The sequence below is a fragment of the Elgaria multicarinata genome, chromosome 3 (genome assembly GCF_023053635.1).
Source record: "Elgaria multicarinata webbii isolate HBS135686 ecotype San Diego chromosome 3, rElgMul1.1.pri, whole genome shotgun sequence".
Lineage (NCBI taxonomy): Eukaryota > Metazoa > Chordata > Lepidosauria > Squamata > Anguidae > Elgaria > Elgaria multicarinata.
In genome coordinates this window covers 169249260-169275450 of record NC_086173.1, presented here as the reverse complement: position 1 = coordinate 169275450, position 26191 = coordinate 169249260, and the positions used below count along the sequence as shown (strand labels likewise).

Below are 26191 nucleotides of genomic sequence, written 5' to 3'. Positions count from 1 at the left end.
ACGTACCTGAAGAAAGCTTATTTTGTTGCTTTTAGCATCCCTCCTTAACCTCAGCTCATTCTCAGCTTTAGCCGTCCTGACACCATTCAGGCACTTCTGTGCTACCTGTCTGTGTTCCTCTTTTGTAGCCTGGCCTTCCTTCCACTCTCTGTATGTGTCCACTTTTTGTTTCCAGATCATCTCTAAGTTTTTTGTGAAGCCACGTTGGCTTCTTCTGTAGCTTATAGACATCAAAGACCATGTGCTTTCTATATAGTATGACTTCCTTCTTACATTATTGTGAAGACTATTATTGGGAATTATTAGAGCTGTTCTCTCTGTTATGGTGCATAAGCCTTCATCTCTTGTTGCCTCTGAGTTTACGTCTCTTTCCCCCGTAGGATTCAGTTTAAAGCCCTCCTGATGAAGTCCTTCATGCTGTGGTCAAACACATTCTTCCCAGCAACCCGTCCCTTGCCATCAGTCCATCTTCCAAGAAGTGGAGCCCGTGTTCCCAGAATACAAATAACTCATGTTGGCACCATCTTCGTAGCCACTCATTCACCCAGAGTATTTTTCTTTCCCTTTCTGTTTCTCTTCCAAGAACCTGGAGACTGGATGAGAATACCATCTGGGTCCCAAAGTTCTTGAGTTTCCTTCCCAAAGCTGGCTACCCTTCAGTCACATCTCTAACCTGTCCTCCAGGGAGACAGCATACCTATATACTTGGGTTTCAATCCCATGTAGCAGTGAGTCCCCACAAAGACTACTTTTCTCTTCTTGTTGTTGTTGTAAGCCTTGGTATTGTCGGTACTGTGTGTGGTTTATGCCCCGATTTCAGGAAGATTTCTGTTTTTATTCTTTCAGGTGAGCGTAGGGAGAGCAAGAAAAAGGGTGTACAACAGCGAAGGAAAATTGAAACTGAAGAGAAGTGGGGAATCAAATCCATTTCTTTTGAAGGGTCAGACGTCCGTGAAATTCCAATAATAGAAGAACCAAGTAAAAGCAACATTCACAATAGGAAGCCATGTTGGAAACATTCTTGGTATATAAAGACTCAGAAGATTCACCTTACCAAACGTCAAGGATTTCACACAAAAGAGAAAAGATTTCAGTGCTTGGAGTGTGAAAAGCGATTCAGGTTCAACTCACAACTTAACTTGCATAAAAGAATTCACACAGGGGAGAAGCCCTTTAAATGCTCAGAGTGTGGAAAGAGCTTTGCTCGCAGCACATACCTTAAGCAACATCAAAGAATTCACACAGGCGAGAAGCCCTATGAATGCTTAGAGTGCTGGAAGAGCTTTGCTCACAGCACAGACCTTAAGAAGCATCAAAGAATTCACACAGGCAAGAAGCCGTATGAATGCCTAGAGTGCAGAAAGAGCTTTGCTCAGAGCACAGACCTAAAGCAACATCAAAGAATTCATACAGGCGAGAAACCCTTTAAATGCTTAGCATGTGGAAAGGGTTTCAGTCGAAGCATGAACCTTAAAATACATCAGAGAATCCACACTGGCGAGAAGCCCTATCAATGCTCAGTATGTGGAAAGTGTTTCACTCACAGCTCAACCCTGAAAGTACATCAAAATACCCACACGGAGGAGAAGCCCTATCAATGCTCAGCGTGTGGAAAGAGCTTCATTATGAGCAGCCAACTTAAGACACATCAAAGAATTCACACGGGGATAAAGCCCTATGAATGCCTAGAGTGCGGAAAGAGCTTTGCTCACAGTACAGACATTAAGAAACATCAAAGAATTCACCCAGGGGAGAAGCCCTATGAATGCCTGGAGTGCGGAAAGAGCTTTGCTCACAGCGTGAACCTTAGGCAACATCACAAAATTCACACAGGGGAGAAACCCTATAAATGTTCAGAGTGTGGAAAGGGCTTCATTATGAGCAGCCACCTTAAGTCACATCAAAGAATTCACACAGGGGAGAAGCCTTATCAGTGCTCAGAGTGTGGAAAGAGCTTCAGACAGAGGTGCCACCTTAGGACTCATCAAAGCACTCACACAGGGGAGAAACCCTATGAATGCCCAGGTTGTCAAAAGAGCTTTGCTCACAGTACACAACTTAAGCGACATCAAAAAATTCACACAGGGGAGAGGCCCTATAAATGCTCAGACTGTGGAAAGAGCTTCACTATTAGCAGCAAACTTAATTCGCATCGAAGAATTCACACAGGGGAGAAGCCTTATCAATGCTCAGAGTGCGGAAAGAGGTTCACTATGAGCAGCTTGCTTAATTTGCATAAAACAATTCACACAGGCGAGAAGCCCTACGAATGCCTAGATTGCGGAAAGAGGTTTGCACTCAGGACACAACTTAAGCGACACCAAAGAATTCACACAGGAGAGAAGCCCTATATGTGCTTGGAGTGCGGAAAGAGCTTTGCTCGCAGAACAGATCTTAAGACACATCAGAGAATTCACACAGGGGAGAAGCCCTATGTATGTTTAGAGTGTGGAAGGGGCTTTGCTCGCAGCACACCCCTTAAGCGACATCAAACAATTCACATGAAGGAGAAGCCATAAAGGTGCTCAGAGTGTGGAAAGCAATTTAACCAGATTGCACATTGCCTCACATCAAACCATCCATAGTTTGAAGCTCCTGGGTGTCCACGTAACCCATTGTCGTGGTCAGATCATTTTCTGGTGAGATTTGAGCTCACGGTGTTACTTCCCTCCTACAGGGGGTGGAGATCCCATTTGGGTGGTCCGTCCCACTAGACTGATGCAATGCCATGGATTTCTTCTTTTTTTTTTTTTTTTTATTTTAATTTTATTTTTTGTTTTCTAGAAATGGGACATCTGGGATTCATGGGGGGAAACTCACCCGGGAGATCAAACTCCAAGCAGTCTTGGATGATACAGATTTTCTGGACCCATTTCAAATTGGCTTCAGAGAAGGATATGGAATTGAGACTGCTATGGTCGCCTTAGTGGATGATCTGTGCAAGAGTATTGACAGGAGTGTGCCCCCGCTGGTGCTTTTGGACCCCTCAGTGGCTTTCAATACCATCGAACATGGTATCCTTCTGGAACATCTGAGGGGGTTGGGAATCGGGGGCACTGTGCTTTGGTGGTTCCGGTCCTACCTCTCGGGCAGGTTCCAGATGGTGATGCTTGGGGTTAGCTGCTCCTCAAAGAAGGAGCTGTTGTATGGCATACCACAAGATGCCATCCTATCCCCAATGCTGCTCAACATCTACATGAAACCGCTGGGAGAGATTTTCCGGAGGCATGGGGCGGGGTGCTATCAGTATGCTGATGACATATATTTCTCTATGCCTTCGACAACAGCGTCACCTAAGGATAGTGTGTCACCTCTTTATGAATGCTTGGAGGCACTAATGGGCTGGATGAGGAAAAATAAACTGAAGATGAATCCAGGCAAGATGGAGGTGCTTACCGTCACAGAATCGTAGAGTTGGAAGGGGCCTATAAGGCCATCGAGTTCAACCCCCTGCTCAATGCAGGCATCCACCCTAAAGCATCCCTGACAGATGGTTGTCCAGATGCCTCTTGAAGGCCTCTAGTGTGGGAGAGCCCACAACACTGTCGAAGGCCCCAACTTGGGTTTGGAGGTGTGTCTACCAGTTCTGGATGGGGTTACACTCCCCTTGAAAGACTCTGTTCGCAGCTTGGGGGTGCTTCTGGATCCGTTGCTCCAAATGACAGCCCAGATAGATGCGACGGCCAGGAGTGCCTACTATCAGCTTTGGCTGATACACCAGCTATGCCCCTTCCTGGAGTCGGAAGACCTAAAGACAGTTGTGCCCACGCTGGTAACTCCGAGGCTTGACTTCTGCAATGCGCTCTACATAGGGCTACCTTTGTGCCTAGTCCAGAAACTTCAACTAGTTCAAAATATGGCAGCCAGGCTGGTCACCGGTACACGTAGGGGGGACCACATTACACCAGTCTTAAAATCTCTTCACTGGCTGCCAATTAGTTTCTGGGTGAAGTATAAAGTGATGGTTATTACCTTTAAAGCCTATATGGTTTGGGTCCAGGTTACTTGTGGGATCGCCTTCTCCCATACAATCCGCCCCACACATTCAGGTCCTCTGGGAAGAACTTCCTTCAGCCAGCCAAAACTAGGCTGGCAACTGTTACTCAGAGGACCTTTTCTTCTGCTGTCCCAAGACTGTGGAATGGCTTGCCGGAGGAGATTCGTCAGCTTAAAGCTCTCTCTGAGTTTAAGACAGCTGTAAAAACTAGTCTCTTCTGACAGGCCTACCCAGATGAATTTTAAACCTAAGAATTTTAAGATGCTGTGATTGTTATTTTAATATTGTATTGGTTTTATATGCTCTTTTAACTAATTTTATGTATTGTATTGTGTTTGGTGTTGTTCCTTGCCTCAATCCAGAGGGAGGGGTGGGTAATAAAATTATTATTATTATTATTATTATTATTATTATTATTATTATTATTATTATTATTTTCAGCCAGACATGCTTCAAAGACACAGATAGATTATATATTAGGCTTCTCTAATGTTTTGCAACAGTTACAAGCAGTGGATATTGGCCAAATCAGAATCGCAGACTATGCCTCAAAAATCATCACAAAATGGTGTAAGACTCCAAGTGGAGACGCCCGAAGACGCCCTAGAGCGCATAATCGTGCCTATTGCATTGCAGTGCGGGCAGCAAAGAAAGCTTATTTTGCTGCCTCCATTGTGTCCTTGAGTTGCCATCCAGTAGAGTTCTTTGGGTGATCTGTGGGGTGTTAACACCCAGGGCCAGGCAAAGCTGGTTATAGGCCCAGGCCAGATGGGAAATGTAGGCCCCGTTTCAAACTGCTCATTAAGTATTTTTAATCAGTTCTAAATATATATGAACTAGAACGATTTATAAAAAAAGGTAATGGCAAGCACTTTTATTCAAGATATATATAAGACATCACTTCTTCACATTCAGAAATGCTTTACATGCTTTTGTCTCATCTCTGCTAGAGATGGGGGGTGAAGACACCTTGGCTTTTTGGCTGTCTCAAAATGGAGTCAGTACTGCTCACTCAGGAGAGCTACGTTGTAACACGGAATAACAGGCTCAAGTTAAAGGAAGCCAGATTCCAGCTGGACATCAGGAAAAACTTCCTGACTGTTAGAGCAGTACGACAATGGAATCAGTTACCTAGGGAGGTGGTGGGCTCTCCCACACTAGAGGCCTTCAAGAAGCAGCTGGACAACCATCTGTCACGGATGCTTTTGGGTGGATTGTAGGCCCCTTCCAACTCTGCTATTGTATGATTCTAAATCTTTACCAGGGGGACTCAGAGTAGGCCCCCTCAAAATTGTAGGCCTGTGCCAACTGGCCCCACTGGGGGCCCCTCTGCCAAGCCCTGTTACCACCCTCCCCATCCAGTGGGGCCCTGACTCTGACAAAGACCCGCTGTGCCCTTTTGCATTGCACTTTGAGGACAAAATCGCTTGTCTTCATAGCGAGCTTGATGCTGTTGTTAGCGCAGCTCCAGTTGAGGTGTCTTGGAAGGGGTCTATAAGGCCATGGAGTCCAACCCCCCACTCAATGCAGGAATCCACCCTAAAGTATCTCTGACAGATGGTTGTCCAGCTGCCTCTTGAAGGCCTCTAGTGTGGGAGAGCCCACAACCTCCCTAGGTCACTGATTCCATTGTCGTACTACTCTAACAGTCAGGAAGTTTTTCCTGATGTCCAGCTGGAATCTGGCTTCCTGTAACTTGAGCCCATTATTCCATGTCCTGTATTCTGGGATGATGCCCCCATCTGCCCAATTGCCAACTGTGCCCTTATCTAGACAGACTTGGCCCAGCTCTACCTCTTTTTCATTCAACCCAGGTGAGGCAGTGGCGGTTCTGAATCAGTGTCTAGGCATGCTAATGGAGTGGATGGGAGCCAGCAAACTGAGACTCAATCCTGTCCGGCTAGGTGATGTTCAACCTGTTTTGGAGGGGGGGTTGCACTCCCCCTAAGGATTCAGGTTTGTAGGTTGGGGATGCTCTCGGATCCAGAACTGTCACTTGAGGCACAGGTGAACTCAGTGGCAAAGAGCACCTTTTACCTGCTTTGGCTGTTATACCAACTTCGCCCTTATGTGGTCAGAGACAGCCCAGCTACAGTGATCCACGCTCTGACCACCTCTCAGTTGGATTATTGCGATGCGATATACGTGGGGCTGCCTTTGAAAATGATCCAGAAACTCCAGCTATTTGGGGGAAAAGGCTGTAATGTTAACAGGCACTGGGCAACGAGAGCATGTCCAGTGGGGGATTCCTGAGGCAGACCGTTGTGCACGGCAGGAATGATGAACCTTGTGAAGTGGATGAGACCGTGATTCACTTCCAGGTTCCTTAGCAGGATGACTACAGGGCCCTTCTTCAGAGTCTGCTTGCTTGGTGGCAAAGCACTTGGGCTGAGAGTGTTTAGGACCTCTGAAGGACCTTGCGCATGGATCCTGGCATCATTTACATTGACTTCGTCTGCACTCAAGCAGGTCCTTCCCTGGGCTTCTATTCTGTTCAATGCCCTCTCACTGATGTAGACAAAGGGCTCGTTCTTGGGACACAGAATGACGTTGCCACGTGACCACGTACATCTGCCTTGCACAAGTCAGTCCCAGAGACAGCAGTGACAATGTCCGTGAGTCCCAGTGCCTGAGTCTGGGATCTTGTTCATGTCTTCTCCAACATCGGAGGCTTTAAAATAGGAGGGTTTTTGTTTTGTTTTTTAAAATACAAATGCAATGACCTCAGCCACTTTTAATTTCAAAAATTAAATTAGAGTGGATTTTGAGATTAAACACCCTGTCTCCACAGGAGATAAATAAGGAGTTGGAATTTTTACCACTCTTGTAACTGTCCTAGAGTTTTGAGACATCCCCTGATGTTTGCATGATGTGAGAAGACCTTGAGTCAATTGTCCTGTCATGGTAAGACCTTTAGGGAACTCAAAGAAGACAACTTGTCCAACAGAGTAAAAAACATAGGCTTCATCCCATCCCAATCTAGTCACCGGTGCATAAACACTGAGGTCATTTTATTTTTTCATCTTTTTCCCCACACAGCACAGGCAGATGGAATTGGCTACCGCAAGATGTAATAGTGGCCACCAATTTGGATGGCTTTAAAAGGGAGTTGGACACATTTCTGGAGGAGAAGGCTACCAACTGGACATCAGGAAAAACTCCCTGACTGTTAGAGCAGTACGACAATGGAAGCAGTTACTTAGGGAGCTTGTGGGCTCTCCCACATTAGAGGCATTCAAGAGGCAGCTGGACAACCATCTGTCAGGGATGCTTTAGGGTGGATTCCTGCATTGAGCAGGGGGTTGGACTTGATGGCCTTGCAGGCCCCTTCCAACTCTGTTATTCTATGATTCAATGGCTACTACTGCTGATAGCTATGTGCTACCTCCAGTATCAGAAGCATTAGGCCTTTATACTTTTAAGATGCTTTTAGGATGTTTTTAACAGTGTATACTATGTTTTTAATCAGTATTTTATGCTTGCTGTTGTTCCCACCTCGATCCAATCGTAGAGGCGGGTAAGAATTATTATTATTATTATTATTATTATTATTATTATTATTATTATTATTATACATCAGTTGCTGAGGAACATGGGCAAAAAGGTGCTGTTGCACCTGTGTCGTGCTTGTGAGTAGACAGCTGGTGTGAACAGAGCACTGGACTAGATGGACCCTTGGTCTGATCCAGAATTTATTTATTTATTTATTTAAAACATTTACCGTATTTCTTCAATTCTAAGACACACTTCCCCCCCCCCCCCCCAAACATCTCTAAAAACGGGATGCGTCTTAGAATCGCGGGCGCATTTACTATTTCTTATAATCAAAGCTTTTCTTTTCCTATTGGTGGTACTGAAATTAGTGTGTGTCTTACAATCGATGGCGTCTTAAAATCGAAGAAATACGGTGATCTTTTAATTCAACTTGCCTGTAGTAGATGAAAGTAATTAAATCTATCATGACTGCGTATCACTTCGAAAATCTCTATCCAGAACCTAGTCTTGGAATTTCAGCCAAACAATTCACTGTCATAGAATCATAGAATAGCAGAGATGGAAGGGGCCTACAAGGCCATCGAGTCCAACCGCCTGCTCAGTGCAGGAATCCACCCTAAATACATCCCTGACAGATGGCTGTCCAGCTGCCTCTTGAAGGCCTCTAGTGTGGGAGAGCCCACAACCTCCCTAGGTCACTGATTCCATTGTCGTACTGCTCTAACAGTCAGGAAGTTTTTCCTGATGTCCAGCTGGAATCTGGCTTCCTTTAACTTGAGCCCGTTATTCCGTGTCCTGCACTCTGGGAGGAACGAGAAGAGATCCTGGCTCTCCTCTGTGGGACAACCTTTTAAGTATTTGAAGAGTGCTCTCATGTCTCCCCTCAATCTTCTCTTCTCCAGGCTAAACATGCCCAGTTCTTTCAGTCTCTCTTCATAGGGCTTTGTTTCCAGACCCCTGATCATCCTGGTTGCCCTCCTCTGAACACGCTCCAGCTTGTCTGCGTCCTTCTTGAATTGTGGAGCCCAGAACTGGACACCCCCCATCCACTGTTTAGGATTCTCACCACCAAATCAAGTTGATGTCTGACCCCTTAAGTGTGCTATTCAAAGGAAACAAAGGAACCTGCTTCATATAGAATTAGACTTTTGGTCCATCTAGCTCAGTATTGCTTATACTTACTGGCATGGATCTACAGGGTCTCAACAGGATTCTTTGCTAGTCATACCTGTTTTTGTTTGAATTTTATGCTTTTTATGGTTTTAAATTTTGTATAGTTTTTAATGTTCACTGTTTTTAACTTTTGTAAACCGCCCAGAGAGCTTCAGCTATGGGGTGGTATATAAATGATGATGATGATGATAATAATAATAATAATAATAATAATAATAATAATAATAATAATAATAATAATATCCCGCCCTATATCATTAAGATCTCGGAGCAGTATACACATAAAAAACATACAGTATAAAACAATAAATATACACAGTTAAAAACAAACCATGATCCAAGTTAAAAACAATATATAATTTACAAACAATAAAAGCTCTTCTGATGTCCTCATGTGTACACAAATGGGAGATGCGTTACTGCTTGCTTTGACAACGATAATACTGCCTTGAGAATGCACGGGGGAGTGGGGCGAGGGACAGCAGAGACACAAAAGCAGCCGAGGAAGGGAGGTAAGGTAGGGTGACCATATGAAAAGGAGGACAGGGCTCCTGTATCTTTAACAGTTATATTGAAAAGGGAATCTCTGCAAATGTCATTTGTATATGGAGAACCTGGTGAAATCCCCTCTTCATCACAACAGTTAAAGCTGCCCTCTTTTAAATCTGGTCACTCTAGTATAGCTCCTGCAGCTTTAACTGTTGTAATAAAGAGGGGATTTCACCAGGTGCTGCATGCATACAAATGACACCTGCTGAAATTCCCTTATCTATGCAACTGTTAAAGATACAGGAGCCTTGTCCTCCTTTTCATATGGTCACCCTAATGTAGTGTGACCCTATGGAAAGGAGGACAGGGCTCCTGCGTCTTTAACTATTGTGATGAAGAGGGAATTTCAGCAGGTGTCATTTGTATTTATGGGGAATCAGGTGAAATTCCTTCTTTATCACAACAGTTAAAGCTGCAGGAGCCCTGCCCTCTTTTAAATCTGGTCACTCTAGTATAGCTCCTGCAGCTTTAACTGTTGTGATGAAGAGGGGATTTCACCAGGTGCTGCATATATACAAATGACGCCTGCTGAAATTCCCTTTTCTATGCAACTGTTAAAAATACAGTAGCCTTGTCCTCCTTTTCATAGGGTCACCCTAGGTAAGGAGATGTTGGGGGGGGGGAAGAGGGGCTGCCCCAGAGAGGGAGGGCAGTGGGCGTTCAATGCTGCTGACATCCCATAATACCCCTCCCGGCTCTACCTGCCAGTGTACAGGGCAGGCTGCCTTCTGCGCTTAAAGGGAAACCAATGCTGTAAAGAGTTCTAGTGTTGCCTCCATCGAAGGGTTAAAGAGAACGAGTGCGCTGGGTCCTAGAGAGGCCCGTGAAGACTATAGGCGGTTTCATTGCGCTCACTTCCTGCCTCCGCCCCCTTTAGGAGAGCAGCCTGGGAGGTTAGCATGGTGTTGGCGTCTGCAAGTCTCATTTCCCCCTGCAGAGGAGCAGGTGGGTGCAAGATGCAAGGGGGTGGAAAGGGGGTGGAAGGAGCCCCCCAGGGCAGGAGCAGAGAAGGGGGGGAGCCAAAGGCAGGGGGGCAGGTTTGGGGCAGAGGGTGGGAAGAGAGAGAGAGAGCCCTGCCCCCCAGGCGGATGAGCCATTTGGGGGCTCCCTCCAAAAGACCCACACCGTGCACCTTCTTGCCTCTCCCCCCCTCCCAAAAAAAATAGGGAATCCTGGAAGTAAGGTGGGAGAAAGGGACAGAAGCCAAATGATAGTAACTGCCCATAGGGAAAAACAGGACGTTATCTCCCCATAGGGAATCCATACCTGCCCATAGGGAAACATAGGACGTTATCTCCCCATAGGGAATCCATACCTGCCCATAGGGAAACATAGGACGTTATCTCCCCATAGGGAATCCATACCTGCCCATAGGGAAACATAGGACATTATCTCCCCATAGGGAATCCATACCTGCCCATAAGGAAATATAGGACATTATCTCCCCATAGGGAATCCACACCTGCCCATAAGGAAATATAGGACATTATCTCCCCATAGGGAATCCATACCTGGCCATAAGGAAATATATGACATTATCTCCCCATAGGGAATCCATACCTGCCCATAGGGAAACATAGGACGTTATCTCCCCATAGGGAATCCATACCTGCCCATAGGGAAACATAGGACATTATCTCCCCATAGGGAATCCATACCTGCCCATAAGGAAATATAGGACATTATCTCCCCATAGGGAATCCACACCTGCCCATAAGGAAACATAGGACATTATCTCCCCATAGGGAATCCATACCTGCCCATGGGAAACATAGGACGTTATCTCCCCATAGGGAATCCATACCTGGCCATAAGGAAATATAGGACATTATCTCCCCATAGGGAATCCACACCTGCCCATAAGGAAATATAGGATATTATCTCCCCATAGGGAATCCACACCTGGCCATAAGGAAATATAGGACATTATCTCCCCATAGGGAATCCATACCTGCCCATAGGGCAACATAGGACATTATCTCCCCATAGGGAATCCATACCTGGCCATAAGGAAATATAGGACATTATCTCTGCATAGGGAATCCACTCCTCCCCATAAGGAAATATAGGACATTATCTCCCCATAGGGAATCCACACCTGCCCATAAGGAAAACAGGACATTATCTCCCTATAGGGAATCCATACCTGCCCATAGGGCAACATAGGACATTATCTCCCCACAGGGAATCCATACCTGTCCATAGGGAGACACAGTACATTATCTCCCCATAGGGAATCCATACCTGCCCATAGGGAAACATAGGACGTTATCTCCCCATAAGGAATCGACACCAGCCCAGAGGGAAACACAGAACATTATCTGAACAAAGCGTGTTCAGAGGAGGGCAACCAGGATGATCAGGGGTCTGGAAACCAAGCCCTATGAAGAGAGACTGAAAGAACTGGGCATGTTTAGCCTGGAAAAGAGAAGATGGAGGGGAGACATGAGAGCACTCTTCAAATACTTCAAAGGTTGTCACACAGAGGAGGGCCAGGATCTCTTCTTGATCCTCCCACTGTGCAGGACACAGAATAATGGGCTCAAATGACAGGAAGCCTGATTCCGGCTGGACATCAGGAAAAAATTCCTGACTGTTAGAGCAGTATGACAATGGAACCAGTGACCTAGGGTGGTTGTGGGCTCTCCCACCCTAGAGGCCTTCAAGAGTCAGCTGGACAACCATCTGTCAGGGATGCTTTAGGGTGGATTCCTGCATTGAGCAGGGGGTTGGACTCGATGGCCTTGCAGGCCCCTTCCAACTCTGATATTCTATAATTCTATGATCTCCCCATAGGGAATCCATACCTGCCCATAGGGAGACGCAAGAGAGTGTAGGGAATCCATACCTGCCCATAGGGAGACGCAAGAGAGTGCAGCGGCCTCTGAAACCTTTGTCATAGAAAATTCTTTGCTCATTTGGGATTAAATAAAGCCGGTTCAGTCGCTTCTAGATATCTGCTGAAGACTTTTCTCATTCTTGCAGGCTTATTCTGCTATGCAACGTCCATCTATGTTCTTCCTGTTATATTGTTATTTTATGTTTCTGTTTTATTCTTTCTCTTCTTGGATTGTTTTGCACTGCTTCTAATTCTATTTCTGCTCTGCACCACTTTCTTTTATTTAATATTTTAACAGGTTATAAGTGTATTTTATTATTTTGCATTTTTAATCCTTTAAAATATTTTTATATATTTTAAACTATTTACTCCCCTGTAAACCACTTAAAGAGATCTCTTTGAAGACATAGTCAGTGGACTATAAATTAATTAAATAAGTTCTACTCCTACTACAATGCCAAACAACATAAAAGGATAATTACAATATAACAAATAAAATCTAAAAGTCACAAATATAAAATAAAAACATGACAAAATAGACCCAGGGCTGGCCCTACTATTAGGCAGAGTGAAGCAGCCACCTCAGGTAGCAAATGCTGGGAGGCAGCATCAAAATGTTGGAGCTGAAATCGGTGTGCTGCGTGGCCTTTCCTCTGCCCCCTAAGCCACCCTGCCACCTTCGCAAAGAATCAGTGACTACTCTTTCAGCTTGTGAAGCAAATGAAACATGTCACACAGCAAGCCTTAAGATATGAATGGTTTATAAAGAGTAGTCACTGATTCTTTACGCAAGTTTTAAATTAAATTCTTAAACATATCTAACTTTCAATAGCCTTAAGTCATCTCTGGTTACACTCTCTTTCCCAGTGAGGCAGAACCTCCTTTTCAACCAGGACCCTGATTCCTGTGGGACCGGGGTTGTAGGGACCCATTGGAGATGGGTACTGGGTATTATGTTGGCCACCGCTGGATCTAATTCATGCAGCTCCTCCATTTTCATTCCTACAGGACAGTCCTTGCCTCAAGAGAGAAATTGGCAGCCAAGGAAGGAGACCCTTTGAGTCCTGGTGGGAGCAGAGACGGAGAAGAGAGTAAAAATGGAAGAGCAAAGATTTGCTGACCCTGAGGCAGAAAAAGGCCCCTGTATCACCCAGGAAGGGAGTAATGCAGAGCCCTGGAAAAGGACATTGCAGGAGAACTTCCCTATGAGCAACACCAGCTCAGATGTAGAATGCCAGCACTTCAGGGACTTCTGCTACCAGGAGGCCGAGGGCCCGCGAGAGGTTTGCAGCCGACTCCACCACCTTTGCCGTCAGTGGCTGAAGCCAGAAAAGAGCACGAAAGCTGAGATGCTGGACCTGGTGGTCCTGGAGCAGTTCCTGGCTGTCCTGCCCCCGGAGATGGAGAGCTGGGTCAGAGAATGTGGAGCAGAGACCAGTTCCCAGGCGGTGGCCCTGGCAGAAGGCTTCCTAATGGGCCAAGCAGGGGCGAAAGAGCAGGTCAGAGTATTTCATCCTCATAGCTCCAAGGAACTCAGTTATTAAAACTCCCCGCCAGTATCTCAACTTCTTTTTGCATGTCCCTTAAGGCAGGGATGTCCCAATTCCCCCCACACACACACACACACACACACACACACACACACACACACACACACTCACACACACGAAGGGATCCTTCTTCAACCAGTGGCAGAGTCCTCCCAGCAAAACAGTTTTAGCATTTGTATGCGCCAAAGATGCTGAATGTCAAGGAATGTCTGGAAGCTTCTGTTTCTTCCTGGTTGGTTTTAGAAGCTACTAGCCTTCATGGTTGTGTGCTACCTCCAGTATTCGCGGCAGTAAGCCTATGTGCACCAGTTGCTGGGGAACATGGGTGGGAGGGTGCTGTTGCACCATGTCCTGCTTGTTCATCCCTGGCCGATGGCTGGTTGGCCACTGTGTGAACATAGTGCTGGACTAGATGGACCCTTGGTCTGATCCAGCATCTGGGCTCTTCTTATGTTCTTATGTGTTTTAGTCTTTAGCTTATTTATTTATTTATTTATTTATTTTATTACTTTTATATACTGCCCCACAGCCGAAGCTCTCTGGGCAGTTTACAACAATTAAAAATGGTAAACATTAAAAGTATACAAAATTTAAAAACCATCAAAAACATAAAAAACAGTATAAAAACAACAGTATCCATTAAAAACAAACTTAATGTTAAATGCTGTTAAAATGCTTGGGAGAAGAGAAAAGTCTTGACCTGGCGCTGAAAAGATAACAATGTTGGCGCCAGGCGAGCCTCATCGGGGAGATCATTCCACAGTTGGGGGGCCACCACTGAAAAGGCCCTCTCCCTTGTTGCCATCCTCCGAGCTTCCCTTGGAGTAGGCACTCGGAGGAGGACCTTAGATGTTGAGCGCAGTGTACGGGTAGGTTCATGTCAGGAGAAGCGTTCCATCAGGTATTGCGGTCCCAAGCCATGTAGGGCTTTATAGGTTAAAACCAGCACCTTGAATTGGGCTCGGAAACATATAGGCAGCCAATGCAAGTGGGCCAGAATCGGTGTTATACGCTCAAACCTCCCTGTTCCAGCTATCAATCCGGCCACCGCATTTTGCACAAGCTGCAGCTTCCAGACCTTCTTCAAAGGCTGCCCCATGTAGAGGGCATTGCAGTAATCTAATTTGGAAGTTACCAAAGTATGGACAACTGAAGCTAGGTTATCCCTGACCAGATAGGGGCGTAGCTGGGCCACCAACCGAAGTTGGTAGAAAGCACTCCGTGCCACCGAGGCCACCTGTGCCTCAAGTGACAAAGATGGTTCTAGGAGAACCCCCAAGCTACGAACCTGCTCCTTCAGGGGGAGTGCAACCCCATCCAGAACCGGTTGAACGCCCCCCATCCGATCAGAGGAACCACCCACCAGCAGCATCTCAGTCGGAGTTGCACTATTAGCCCCAATCTACAGATCCCTATGTCCTCTTGACCTGAATCCAATTGATTAGCAGTACTGCCCATGGCCTTCACCTGACCCATTTTTCCACTTCTTATGCCCTCTTCTCCCTTCCCTGACTCATCCTTGTTCCAAATACAGGAGAAGTTGGCCAAAGCACCCACAGATTTCCCTGAGGCAGAGACGGCTCCACTGGATTGGGGGATCTTACAGGAGGGTGACGGAGGACCCTCCTCACTGGGTAAGGATTAGGGGGACGTTTTTCCCCATGGTCTCCCTCCCTCAATTACGCCTGAGGTGCATGAGCTGCTTTAACGTCCTCGTTGAGCCTGATTTTTTGGGGGGGGCGGTGAGACTCTTTTTCTTTAAAATACTCAAAAAATAAATGTTGTTTAGTAGTGCAGACGAACACTGATTCCATTAAAACAGTGAAAATGGAAATGCGTGAGAACGATAACTTCTGCCTTCCTCATAGGGAATGGAAAGACCTCCAGAGAGGGTGAACTGACTCCTAACCCTCCTTTACTTTGTGGTGGAGTGGAAGCGGTTTCTGCACAGCCAGAGCAGGTAAGGAAGTCTGTCCCCTGCACATCTCTTTGGTCCTGAAGATACCTGCCCCTTTAGCCTTTGCTCTTCTCCAAGATGGCTGTTAGGAAGGCCTTGAATGTCACTCATGAAGCTCTGGCATTCAGAAGGAGGGCCTCACCATTCTTGTCTTCATGGATTGCAACGTTATGTGTAAGGAGAACCTCAATTCTTCTTCTGCTTTCAGGATCCGGTGACCTTTGAAGAGGTGGCCGTGCATTTCTCGGAGGAGGAGTGGGCTCTGCTGGATCCAGGCCAAAGGACTCTGTACACGGAAGTCATGGAGGAGAATCGTGGGATCCTGGCCTCTCTGGGTAAGGAATGAGATTCCTCTGAGTAAGGCTCCCTCTTTGCCTTCTTGACAGGCCCTAGAAGATGGAATTGCAGCTCTTCTTTCTTTGTGTCAGTGCATTGTAAGGATGTCAGTGAAGACAAGGTGATATATCTCCGTTCTTGAGGTCACCTGCCTTTGTTGTTTGCGCCACAATTGTTTAGAGTGTGGTGTCCACTGTGTGGAATAATCTATCCCCTGAGACTAGACATGCACTGACAGTTCTATTTTATGTGCATGTTGAAGCCGCAACTGGTCCTGGACATTTGGGGTTGTGCCCTCAGTATTTGAGTCTCCTCCTCCTCAGTTGCACGTCCCTCTTTCAATCTCTTCTCCATGTCCCTTTTGAGTCTCAGCTTCTCAGCGAGCTCCCAGGGCAGCCACCATGTCCCCCGTTTTTTTCCCCTTCTCATGGGAATTGTTTGTGGTTGTTCCCTCAGTATTTAAGTTTTTGGGATCTCCCATCCCTCTTGAACTTTTCCTAATTTCCAGCTATGGGATCTGACCCAACCTTTCTCTGAGCTTTTTGAAATTGGCTTTCCTAAAGTCCAATGTATTATTGTTGTTGTTGTTATATTTATTTGTATCCTGCCTTTTGCCCAATTCTGGGCTTCATTTCCAGAGCCTTTTCTTTCATAATGGTGAAGACATGGTCACTTTTTCTCAAGGTTCCTGCCACTTTAGAGTGTTGTAGTGGTTAGAGTGTTGGACTGGATGTCATAAAATCATAGAATAGTGGAGTTAGAAGGGGCCTATAAGGCCATCAAGTCCAACCCCCCGCTCAATGCAGGAATACACCCTAAAGCATCCCTGACACTTGGTCACCAGGTCCTCCATATATACAAATGACACTTGCTGAAATTCCCTCTTCATCCCAACAGTTAAAGCTGCAGGAGCTATACTAAAGTGTCCAGATTTAAAAGAGGGCAGGGCTCCTACAGCTTTAACTGTTGGGATGAAGAGGGGATTTCATAGAATCATAGAATAGTAGAGTTGGAAGGGGCCTATAAGGCCATCAAGTCCAAACCCCTGCTCAATGCAGGAATCCACCCTAAAACATCCCTGACAGATGGATGTCCAGCTGCCTCTTGAAGGCCTCTAGTGCGGGAGAGCCCTCAACCTCCCTAGGTAACTGGTTCCATTGTCGTACTGCTCTAACAGTCAGGAAGTTTTTCCTGATGTCCAGCCGGAATCTGGCTTCCTGTCACTTGAGCCCATTATTCCGTGTCCTGCACTCTGGGAGGATCGAGAAGAGATCCTCTACGATTCTATGAGTATGATTTTCCAATGACATCATGATCTGTGTTGTGATGAAGCTTTGGCAATGCTGTTGTCATGAAGGGATAAGTACTGCATACCTCCACAAGGCAGGAGGATCAAATATAATGATCTGGACCAGGACACTATTGAATCCAGGGGGGTTTCTTGGCCTGTCAGTTTGATTGTTCTGAAATACACTTAAACAAATTAAAAAGCTTTATTTATTTATTTATTTATTACATTTTTATACCGCCCAATAGCCGAAGCTCTCTGGGCGGTTCAAAAGCTTTGCCACTTTCACATTTTTTCTGAGGAGTTTTAGGCAATGAAACAATTAGTTTAATGGCTGAAATATACCAGGGGACCTGACAAAACATTGATAAAAGCCCACTTACGGATTGCGATAGGGTGATAATCTGCCAGGCCCGAGAGGGCAGCAGAAGCCCCAACGGACAAGACAGGCGGATTTTCAGCCCATCGAAGGGGCTGCAGGTCTGGGCTCAATTCACTTCCGCTCTGACCTTCACACGCCCTTTGTCATTTCCCTCACAATGGTGGCTGTGGCGTTACCTCACAATTGAGTATCTTGTATATGTCTAGATTAGTATGTCTGGTAAGTATGGAATGTTAGAACTGAGTGGGCGTGGTTTATGATGTCATAGGTGGGAGGGGAAAGGAGTATATAAGGAGAGTGTGGGGGAGCTTGTGAGGTGAGTTTGAGGAGTGCGTGTGAGGAGAGTTGTTTATTGAAGAGTTTGGATTCTAGGGATTTAGCATTGGTGTGAAGAGAGTGAGGTGGTTGGTGTGGGGAGAGTTTATATTAGGCAGGATTGAAAGTATTACAACAGTAAACTTATTATTATTCTGTTAGCAACCAAATACCACGTGTCAGCTTGGCATGATTTACCTGCCTTACAGTTATTAAACACCCACACCGGAGTATTCATAGAATCATAGAATCATAGAATAGCAGAGTTGGAAGGGGCCTACAAGGCCATCGAGTCCAACCCCCTGCTCAATGCAGGAATCCACCCTAAAGCATCCCTGACAGATGGTTGTCCAGCTGCCTCTTGAATGCCTCTAGTGTGGGAGAGCCCACAACCTCCCTAGGTAGCTGATTCCATTGTCGCACTGCTCTAACAGTCAGGAAGTTTTTCCTGATGTCCAGCCGGAACCTGGCTTCCTTTAACTTGAGCCCGTTATTCCGTGTCCTGCACTCTGGGAGGATATATTTTGAGAGATCCTATAATAACCTGTTTCCCTCATAGCTAGGAGTATGGATTTAATTAACCCTCCCTCAGGTTTTCAAGGGGTGGCGCTTGGCCTGAGAGGGTTTAGGCGACGGGCCTAGTGAAAGGGTGTGGTGACGTCGCAGTGGCCGCCATTAACGCAGTGGGGGGAAATACGTCATTTCCCCAAGACTTGAGCAGAGGGAGAAAATACAGATTTTTCTCCAGCCTTTAAGGCCCCCATTGGCGGCGGGGGGAGGAAGAGGAGAAGAGTTTTTCCCTTCTACTCTAATGGCGCCCACCATTAGAGTGGAAAGGAAAAACCCTTCTCCGCACCCCCATGCCAATCGGGGCCTGAAAGGGCCTCTTAACGCCTGCATTAAGAGGCCCCAGATTGCGTGGAGTTGGAGCGGGAAAGCGCTCTTTTCAGAGTTTCCTGGCAGGCCTAACCAGTGGAATTTTAGGATGCTTTTAGGATGTTTTTTAACAGTGTATACTAGGGTGACCCTATGAAAAGGAGGACAGGGCTCCAGTATACAGTTGCATAGAAAAGGGAATTTCAGCAGGTGTCATTTGTGTATATGGAGAACCTGGTGAAATTTCCTCTTCATCACCACAGTTAAAGCTGCAGGAGCTATACTAGAGTGGCCAGATTTAAAAGAGGGCAGGGCTCCTGCAGCTTTAACTGTTGTGATGAAGAGGAATTTCACCAAGGTTCTCCATATATACAAATGACACCTGCTGAAATTCCCTTTTCAAAGATACAGGAGCCCTGTCCTCCTTTTCATATGGTCACCCTAGTGTATACTATGTTTTTAATCAGTATTTTATGCTTGCTGTTGTTCCCCACCTCGATCCAATCGGAGAGGCAGGTAAGAAATAAATTATTATTATTATTATTTCTGGAAAGTGTGCAATTCCCCCTGCCCGCCATTAGCTAATGGCGTGGCCGGAGGAATCTGCACACTTTGCAGAGACCCTGGAAAGTGCTCAGCTGGCCCCTGCAAGTTCTTTATTGCCTTTTAATGGACTTATTCTGTAGCAGTCATGGCTGCAGACAAATCTTACTTTGCCGCCATAATTGCATCTGCATAATGTTGAAGATGTTAGAGATATTTCAGGTGGAGAATGGGCTCCGTGGAGGCACCGCTGTATGCCACTCCAGTTCTCAGTTCTATTGAACATCAGAGGATATTTAATATATTTGGCGGGATCTGCCTCTCTATCAAGTATTTTTATTTCCTGGTAGTCAAATCAGCAAATTCTTTGATTTGTTCTCTGAGTTCAGGAAGATTCCTGTTTTTATTCTTTCAGCTGATCTCAGTGAGAGCGAGAAAAATGCCGTACACCAGAGAAGAAAAACCAAAACTGAAGAGAAGTGGGGAATCAAATCCATTTCTTTGGAAGGGTCAGACATCTGTGAAACTCCAATACTAGACGATCCTCTTGAACGAAGTAATAGGAATATGCGCAGTGGGAAGAAACAGCGGAAAAGCTCAGAGTGCATAAAGACTCAGAAGATAAATCTTACCAAATGTCAAAGAATTCACACAGAGGAGAAGAGATTTCAGTGCTTGGAGTGTGAAAAGCAATTCAGTTTCAACTCACAACTTAACTTGCACAAAAGAGTCCACACAGGGGAGAAGCCCTATCAATGCTCAGAGTGCAGAAAGAGCTTCTCTCGCAGCACACAGCTTAAGCGACATAGAAGAATTCACTCAGGTGAGAAGCCCCATAAATGTTCAGACTGCGGAAAGAGCTTCAGTCAGAGCTCAGAGCTCAAGCGGCATCAAAGAAATCACTCAAATGAGAATCCCTTTAAATGCTTTGAATGTGGAAAGGGGTTCAGTAGCAGGGTGAGCCTTAGAAACCATCACAGAATTCATACAGGGGAGAAGCCTTATCAGTGCTCTGAGTGTGGGAAGGGTTTCATCAGTAGCTTCACCCTTAAACGGCATCAAAGCACTCACACAGGTGAGAAGCCCTATCAATGCTTTGAATGTGGAAAGGGTTTCAGTCGCAGCATGAGCCTTAATAACCATCAGAGAATCCACACAGGGGAGAGGCCCTATCAGTGCTCTGAGTGTGGGAAGGGTTTCATTAGTAGCTTCACCCTTAAACGACATCAAAGCACTCACACAGGCGAGAAGCCCTTTGAATGCTTTGAATGTGGGAAGGGTTTTAGTAGCAGCGTGAGCCTTAATAACCATCACCGAATCCACACAGGTGAGAAGCCCTATCAATGCTCAGTATGTGGGAAAAGTTTCCGTCTGAGCATGAACCTGAAGGCACATCAAAATATTCACACAGGTGAGAAGCCCTGCAAATGCTCTGAGTGTGGGAAGGGGTTTATCAATAGCTTAAGTCTTAAAAGGCATCAAAGAATCCACACTGGGGAGAAGCCCTATAAATGTTCAGAGTGTGGAAAGAGCTTCAATCAGGGCTGCCACCTTAAGCTGCATCAAAGCACTCACACGGGTGAGAAGCCCTTTAAATGCTTTGAATGTGGGAAGTGTTTCAGTCGCAGCCTGAGCCTTAAAAACCATCAGAGAATCCACACAGGGGAGTGGCCCTATAAATGCTCAGACTGTGGGAAGGGTTTCATCAGTAGCTTAATTCTTAAACGGCATCAAAATATCCACACAGGAGAGAAGCCCTTTCGATGCCCAGTGTGTAGAAAGGGTTTCAGTGATAGCCCACAACTTAAGCAACATCAAAAAATTCACTCAGGTGAGAAGCCTTTTAAATGTTCTGAATGTGGAAAAGGTTTCATTCGCAGCATGAGCCTTAAAAACCATCAGAGAATCCATACAGGGGAGAAGCCCTATAAGTGCTCAGATTGTGGAAAGAGCTTTACTGTGAGTAACCATCTCAAGTTGCATCAAAGAAATCACACAAAGGAGAAGCCCTATAAGTGCTCGGAGTGCGGAAAGCAATTCAATCAGAGATTGCACCTTGCCTCACATCAAATGATCCACACAGGCGAAAAGCGCTATGAATGCTCCGTATGTGGAAAGCGCTTTCGTCGGAGCGCAAACTGTAACTTGCATCAAAGAATTCACACCGGAGAAAAGCCCTTTCAATGCTCTGAGTGTGGGAAGGCTTTCATCACTAAGTTAAGTCTTAAAAGGCATCAAAGAATCCACACAGGGGAGAAGCCCTATAAATGCTCAGAGTGTGGAAAGAGCTTCAATCAGAGCTGCCATCTTAAGCAACATCAAAGTACTCACACAGGCGAGAAGCCCTTTAAATGCTTTGAATGTGGAAAGTGTTTCAGTTACAGCATGAGCCTTAATAACCATCAAAGAATCCACACAGGAGAGAAGCCTTATCAGTGTTCAGTATTTGAAAAGAGTTTCAGTAACAGCGTGGCTTTTAAAGCACATCAAAATATCCACACAGGGGAGAAATCCTAGAATATGGAACAAGCTTTGATCACAGTACACATCTTAAATCACATCAGAAAATTCATAGAAGAGCTCACAGTGTGGAAAGCAATGCTCAGGCTCACATCTTCATCAGCGAACAAGGCACTACTCAAAAAGCTGTAGGAAGTGGAAGAATCGACAGACATTATGGATTGTTCAGGAGCCATTCAAATGATGTTGGTTCCAAAACACACATTTCTATTCCAAACTGTCTGACCCTGGACGTCAGGCAGGCACCAACACTAGGCTGTTTCCGGCGCATCCTGAAAAGAACACTGTTTTGAGAAACCTTCCTTAACTGACTAGCCACTGTTTTTCAAGTTCCTTTGCTTTTAAATTGAGCAATTTTAATTTGCTTTTTAAATCTTCTTTCTTATTTATTATCATCATTATTCTTTATTTAAAACATTTATATCCCACCCTATATCACTAAGATCTCAGAGCGGCATACAGATAAAAACATACAGTATAAAACAATAAATATGCACACTTAAAAACAAATTAAACCATGAACCAAATTAAAACTATATATAATTTAAAAGCAGTTAAAACAATGTGCCATCTAGTGAGTTTAACCATCAAAGGCTTTGTTTAAAAGCCATGTTTTTACTTGGTGTCGAAATGAAATCAGCGTTGGCGCCCGTCGGGCCTCCAAGGGGAGTGCATACCTCAGTCGGAGTGCCGCCACAGAGAAAGCCCTCTCCCTTGTCCCAGCATAGCGAATGTGTTGCATTGGTGGGATGCGGAGAAGGGCTCCTCCAACAGATCTTTAAACGTCATTTATACCTGTGTTCACCGCTCTGGAATCTGTGTTAGATAATTGAGCGGTATATAAATATTGTAAATAATAATAATGATGATGATGATGATAGAAGGGTGGGTGGAGAATCCCAAACTAGGCATGTTATTCTGAAACTATCCAACATAGAATTTCCTTGATGGAAGACAATGTTTTTAAACAGTTGGTTCACATGGAAGGGATAAAGTGTAAGGGAGTTTCAATAAGTGTCTTGCCATTTTGGAAGCCATTTTGGTTTCCAATAGGCATTCACAAAGAACTGCTGGCCTCCTCCAAATACTGGGGAAAGGGGGGTGATTTTTTTTAAAAAAACAAAAAACTAAAAGGTAGGAAGAAGGCCCCTCAGCAACTAGCTATACTTTAAAAAGATACGTGGAAACCCTGTCACCCTCCCCAAGGAAATAAATTCTCTGAATTTCCCCCCCTCTGTACGAAAGAGGCAGAAGAGAGAGAAAGGGCATGGCTAGATGAGGACGGTTGAGGGAGATGATATCACGATTTTATGATCGCGAGATCGTTCCCCTTGTCTACATATGGTGTGCAACGTCCCGGGAGGAAGAGGCTGTCGCGGCCGCCATTTTGTTTTGTTTTTTAATCAGAAAGGAGCACTCCTGCGCAAACTGTCTTTAAAACAAACAAAAAACCTCGTGCACCCCACCCCCAATGGGCACAGAGCTGCTGAGGAGCCCTGTGCCCAGGATCCGGCTCCTCGCATTTACTCGCGAGAAACTGGGACAAAACCGCAATGGTGCGCTGCATGTCCCGTGGTCTCCGGTGCATCCCGAGACCGCGGGAAAAACTGGGACAGAAGGGTAGGGTGATATCCAGGGGAAAGGTAGGGATCGTCCATCCCTGCTCCTGGAATGCCCTGTGCATCATGTGGGCGCACAGGGACGATCCCAAAGTCCCCCAAAATAGGGGGCAGGATTCGGCCCAGCACTAGTTAAGATGGAAGGGATAGAATGTGAAGTGTCTTGCCATTTCGGAAGGATAAATTGCGATCCTTAGTGGATTGTAGCATCTGAAATGGGCATAAGTGACCCACTCTGGATGGTGTGGGAAACAGACCTTGGAATCCACACAGAGAAAGAAATCTGGAGTGCTTTGCAGGATGAGTTCTGCAAATTCTTTGGAGTGCTTTGCGTCCAGTTCTGGGCTCCACGATTCAAGAAGGACGCAGACAAGCTGGAGCGTGTTCAGAGGAGGGCAACCAGGATGATCAGGGGTCTGGAAACAAAGCCCTATGAAGAGAGACTGAAAGAACTGGGCATGTTTAGCCTGGAGAAGAGAAGAGATTGTCACACAGAGGAGGGCCAGGATCTCTTCTTGATCCTCCCAGAGTGTAGGACACAGAATAATGGGCTCAAGTTAAAGGAAGCCAGATTCCAGCTGGACATCAGGAAAAACTTCCTGACTGTTAGAGCAGTACGACAATGGAATCAGTTACCTAAGGAGGTTGTGGGCTCTCCCACGCTAGAGGCCTTCAAGAGGTAGCTGGACAACCATCTGTCAGGGATGCTTTAGGGTGGATTCCTGCATTGAGCAGGGGGTTGGACTCGATGGCCTTGTAGGCCCCTTCCAACTCTGCTATTCTATGATTCTATAAGTATCCATTTACTACAATATGGTTTAAAACAGGGAATTCATGTTAAAATTGACCCACAGATGGATGGGTCTCTGACACCAAGGAAATGATCATTGATGAGCCCTGGGGCATCCCCAGAGTGCTGGAGGGGGTGCTCAGGATCAGGAACATGTATTTGTATGATATGAGAAGACCTTGACTGAATTGCCCTGTCATGGTAACACCTGTAGGAAACTCAAAAGGAAATACTTGTCCAACAGTGTTAAAAATGTAGGCTTCTAGTCACCGGTGGATAAAAACAAGACAATCTGTTGTAAATATTTTCTGCAGACATTGTTACAAGTGAGTATGTCATATTTTAACTGCTTTATATTATTTAAATATTGCACAGGCCTTCCTTGCAATGTGCCCTCTGAACTATTTATATGTTGTAATGAAATTGTTTTCTTCTTTACATGTATGCCCAGGAGGTGATTGCAATGTGTTTTTCCAATTGTAATTATTTTAATTCTGTGTTGCCTTCTTAAGAAACGGATCCAAAAGTTCAGGATAGCTCAAGGACAATCAAATAAAGACAAGTTTGGATAGGGTGACCTATTCAAAAGGAGGACAGGGCTCCTGTACCTTTAACAGTTGGGTAGAAAAGGGGATTTCAGCAGGTGTCATTTGTATGCAGGCAGCACCTGGTGAAATTCCCTCTTCATCACAACAGTGAAAGCTGCAGGAGCCCTGCCCTCTTTTGTATCTGGTCACTCTACTATATCTTCATTGTGATGAAGGAATTTTGCCAGGTGCTGCATGCATTCAAATGACACCTGCTGAAATTCCCTTTTCTGTGCAACTGTTAAAGATACAGGAGCCCTGTCCTCCTTTTCATAGGGTCACTCTAAGTTTGGAGGGGTTTGGATGAAATGTACTGAATTTGTAAATGCAGTAAAGTCTGGGCTCACCCCTCTATCAGCATATAAAGGACTCTAAGGGAGCATAGATCGAAGCAAGCAAGACTCCCTTTAAACATCTGAAATGAAATTTGGAGTGTCGATCATTGAGTTAAGAATTAAGATTTGTGAGCCATGAATTAAGTTGTATTAAACAAGTTAATGATTAAATAATTTGCTATTTATGGATTAAGATGAATGTTTTATCTAGAATGTTGTAATATTTGAAACTGAGGTTTTTGAAGTATGTAGTTACACGTGCATTTTTTTAAAAAAAATCTATTGTATTTTGTTAAAACGCATCATAAAAACTTATTTAAAAATGAAAGTTAAGGTTAGCTCAAGGACAAGTAAAGTAATACAAGTTTGAAGGTGTTTGAAGGAAACCTATTGAATTTGTAAATAATGGGCCTGTTCAGACAACACGCTAAGCCATGGTTCGGCCGTTAACCCTTTTGCAGCAAATGGTTAGTGAACATGTTTAAATCATGATTAGGAATGGTTCACATTACATGCTTGGTCATGAATCACAACACGCGATGCCATAATCTACGCCGCCAAGATCCTAGTAGTATAGGGTGAGAGACAAATGTTTTAAATAAATAAATAATTTTTAACTTTAAGTGCTTAACCACCATGGCTTAGTATGTCGTCTGAACAGGGTCACAGTAGAGCATAGGAGCACGCCTACGTCAGCACATACAGGGCCCTGGAGGGCATACATGTAATAAAGCAAAGCTGTCTTTTGGTGTCAATTGGTGAGCTAGGAATTTAGATTTGTGAGTAACGTATTCAGGTGTATTAAAAAAAAAATTAAAGGTTTAATTCACGTTAATGAGTTAAGATCTTGTTTGATGTATGTATTGTATGTAACTAGAACTAAAGAATAAAAAGAGGGGTAAAAGGAATGTGGAAAGCGTTTTAGTAGCAGCATGAGTCTTAGAAGGAAGGAAAGGAACCTCTCGTGCAAGCACTGAGTCATTACTGACTCTTGGAGGGACGCTAGCTTTTGCTGATGTTTTCTTGGAAGGTCTTATAGC

The 26191-nt window shown here is 45.1% G+C and overlaps 5 protein-coding genes across 4 annotated transcripts in view; 2 read left to right on the top strand and 3 right to left on the bottom strand.

Annotated features, from left to right (window-relative positions):
* Nucleotides 1–22736, top strand: part of LOC134396288 (zinc finger protein 721-like) — a 120042-nt gene extending 97306 nt beyond the window's left edge. Inside the window, exons 1-2 of the mRNA XM_063122722.1 lie at nucleotides 15619–15895; nucleotides 19716–22736. Of these exons, the coding sequence (XP_062978792.1) occupies nucleotides 15862–15895; nucleotides 19716–21817 (2136 nt within the window). The 5' untranslated portion in view covers nucleotides 15619–15861 and the 3' untranslated portion in view covers nucleotides 21818–22736. Of the gene's footprint in view, nucleotides 15896–19715 lie in introns of the transcript that reaches the window.
* The window catches only part of LOC134396354 (zinc finger protein 883-like), a 234424-nt gene that overhangs the window by 15943 nt on the left and 192290 nt on the right, over nucleotides 1–26191 (top strand). Inside the window, exons 3-4 of the mRNA XM_063122825.1 lie at nucleotides 15138–15237; nucleotides 15472–15563. Of these exons, the coding sequence (XP_062978895.1) occupies nucleotides 15138–15237; nucleotides 15472–15563 (192 nt within the window). The remainder of the gene's footprint in view (nucleotides 1–15137; nucleotides 15238–15471; nucleotides 15564–26191) is intronic.
* Nucleotides 1–26191, bottom strand: part of LOC134396268 (uncharacterized) — an 853762-nt gene that overhangs the window by 687260 nt on the left and 140311 nt on the right. The window lies entirely within an intron of this gene.
* Nucleotides 1–26191, bottom strand: part of LOC134396322 (zinc finger protein 420-like) — a 412724-nt gene that overhangs the window by 270256 nt on the left and 116277 nt on the right.
* Nucleotides 1–26191, bottom strand: part of LOC134396318 (zinc finger protein 345-like) — a 334491-nt gene that overhangs the window by 236447 nt on the left and 71853 nt on the right. The window lies entirely within an intron of this gene.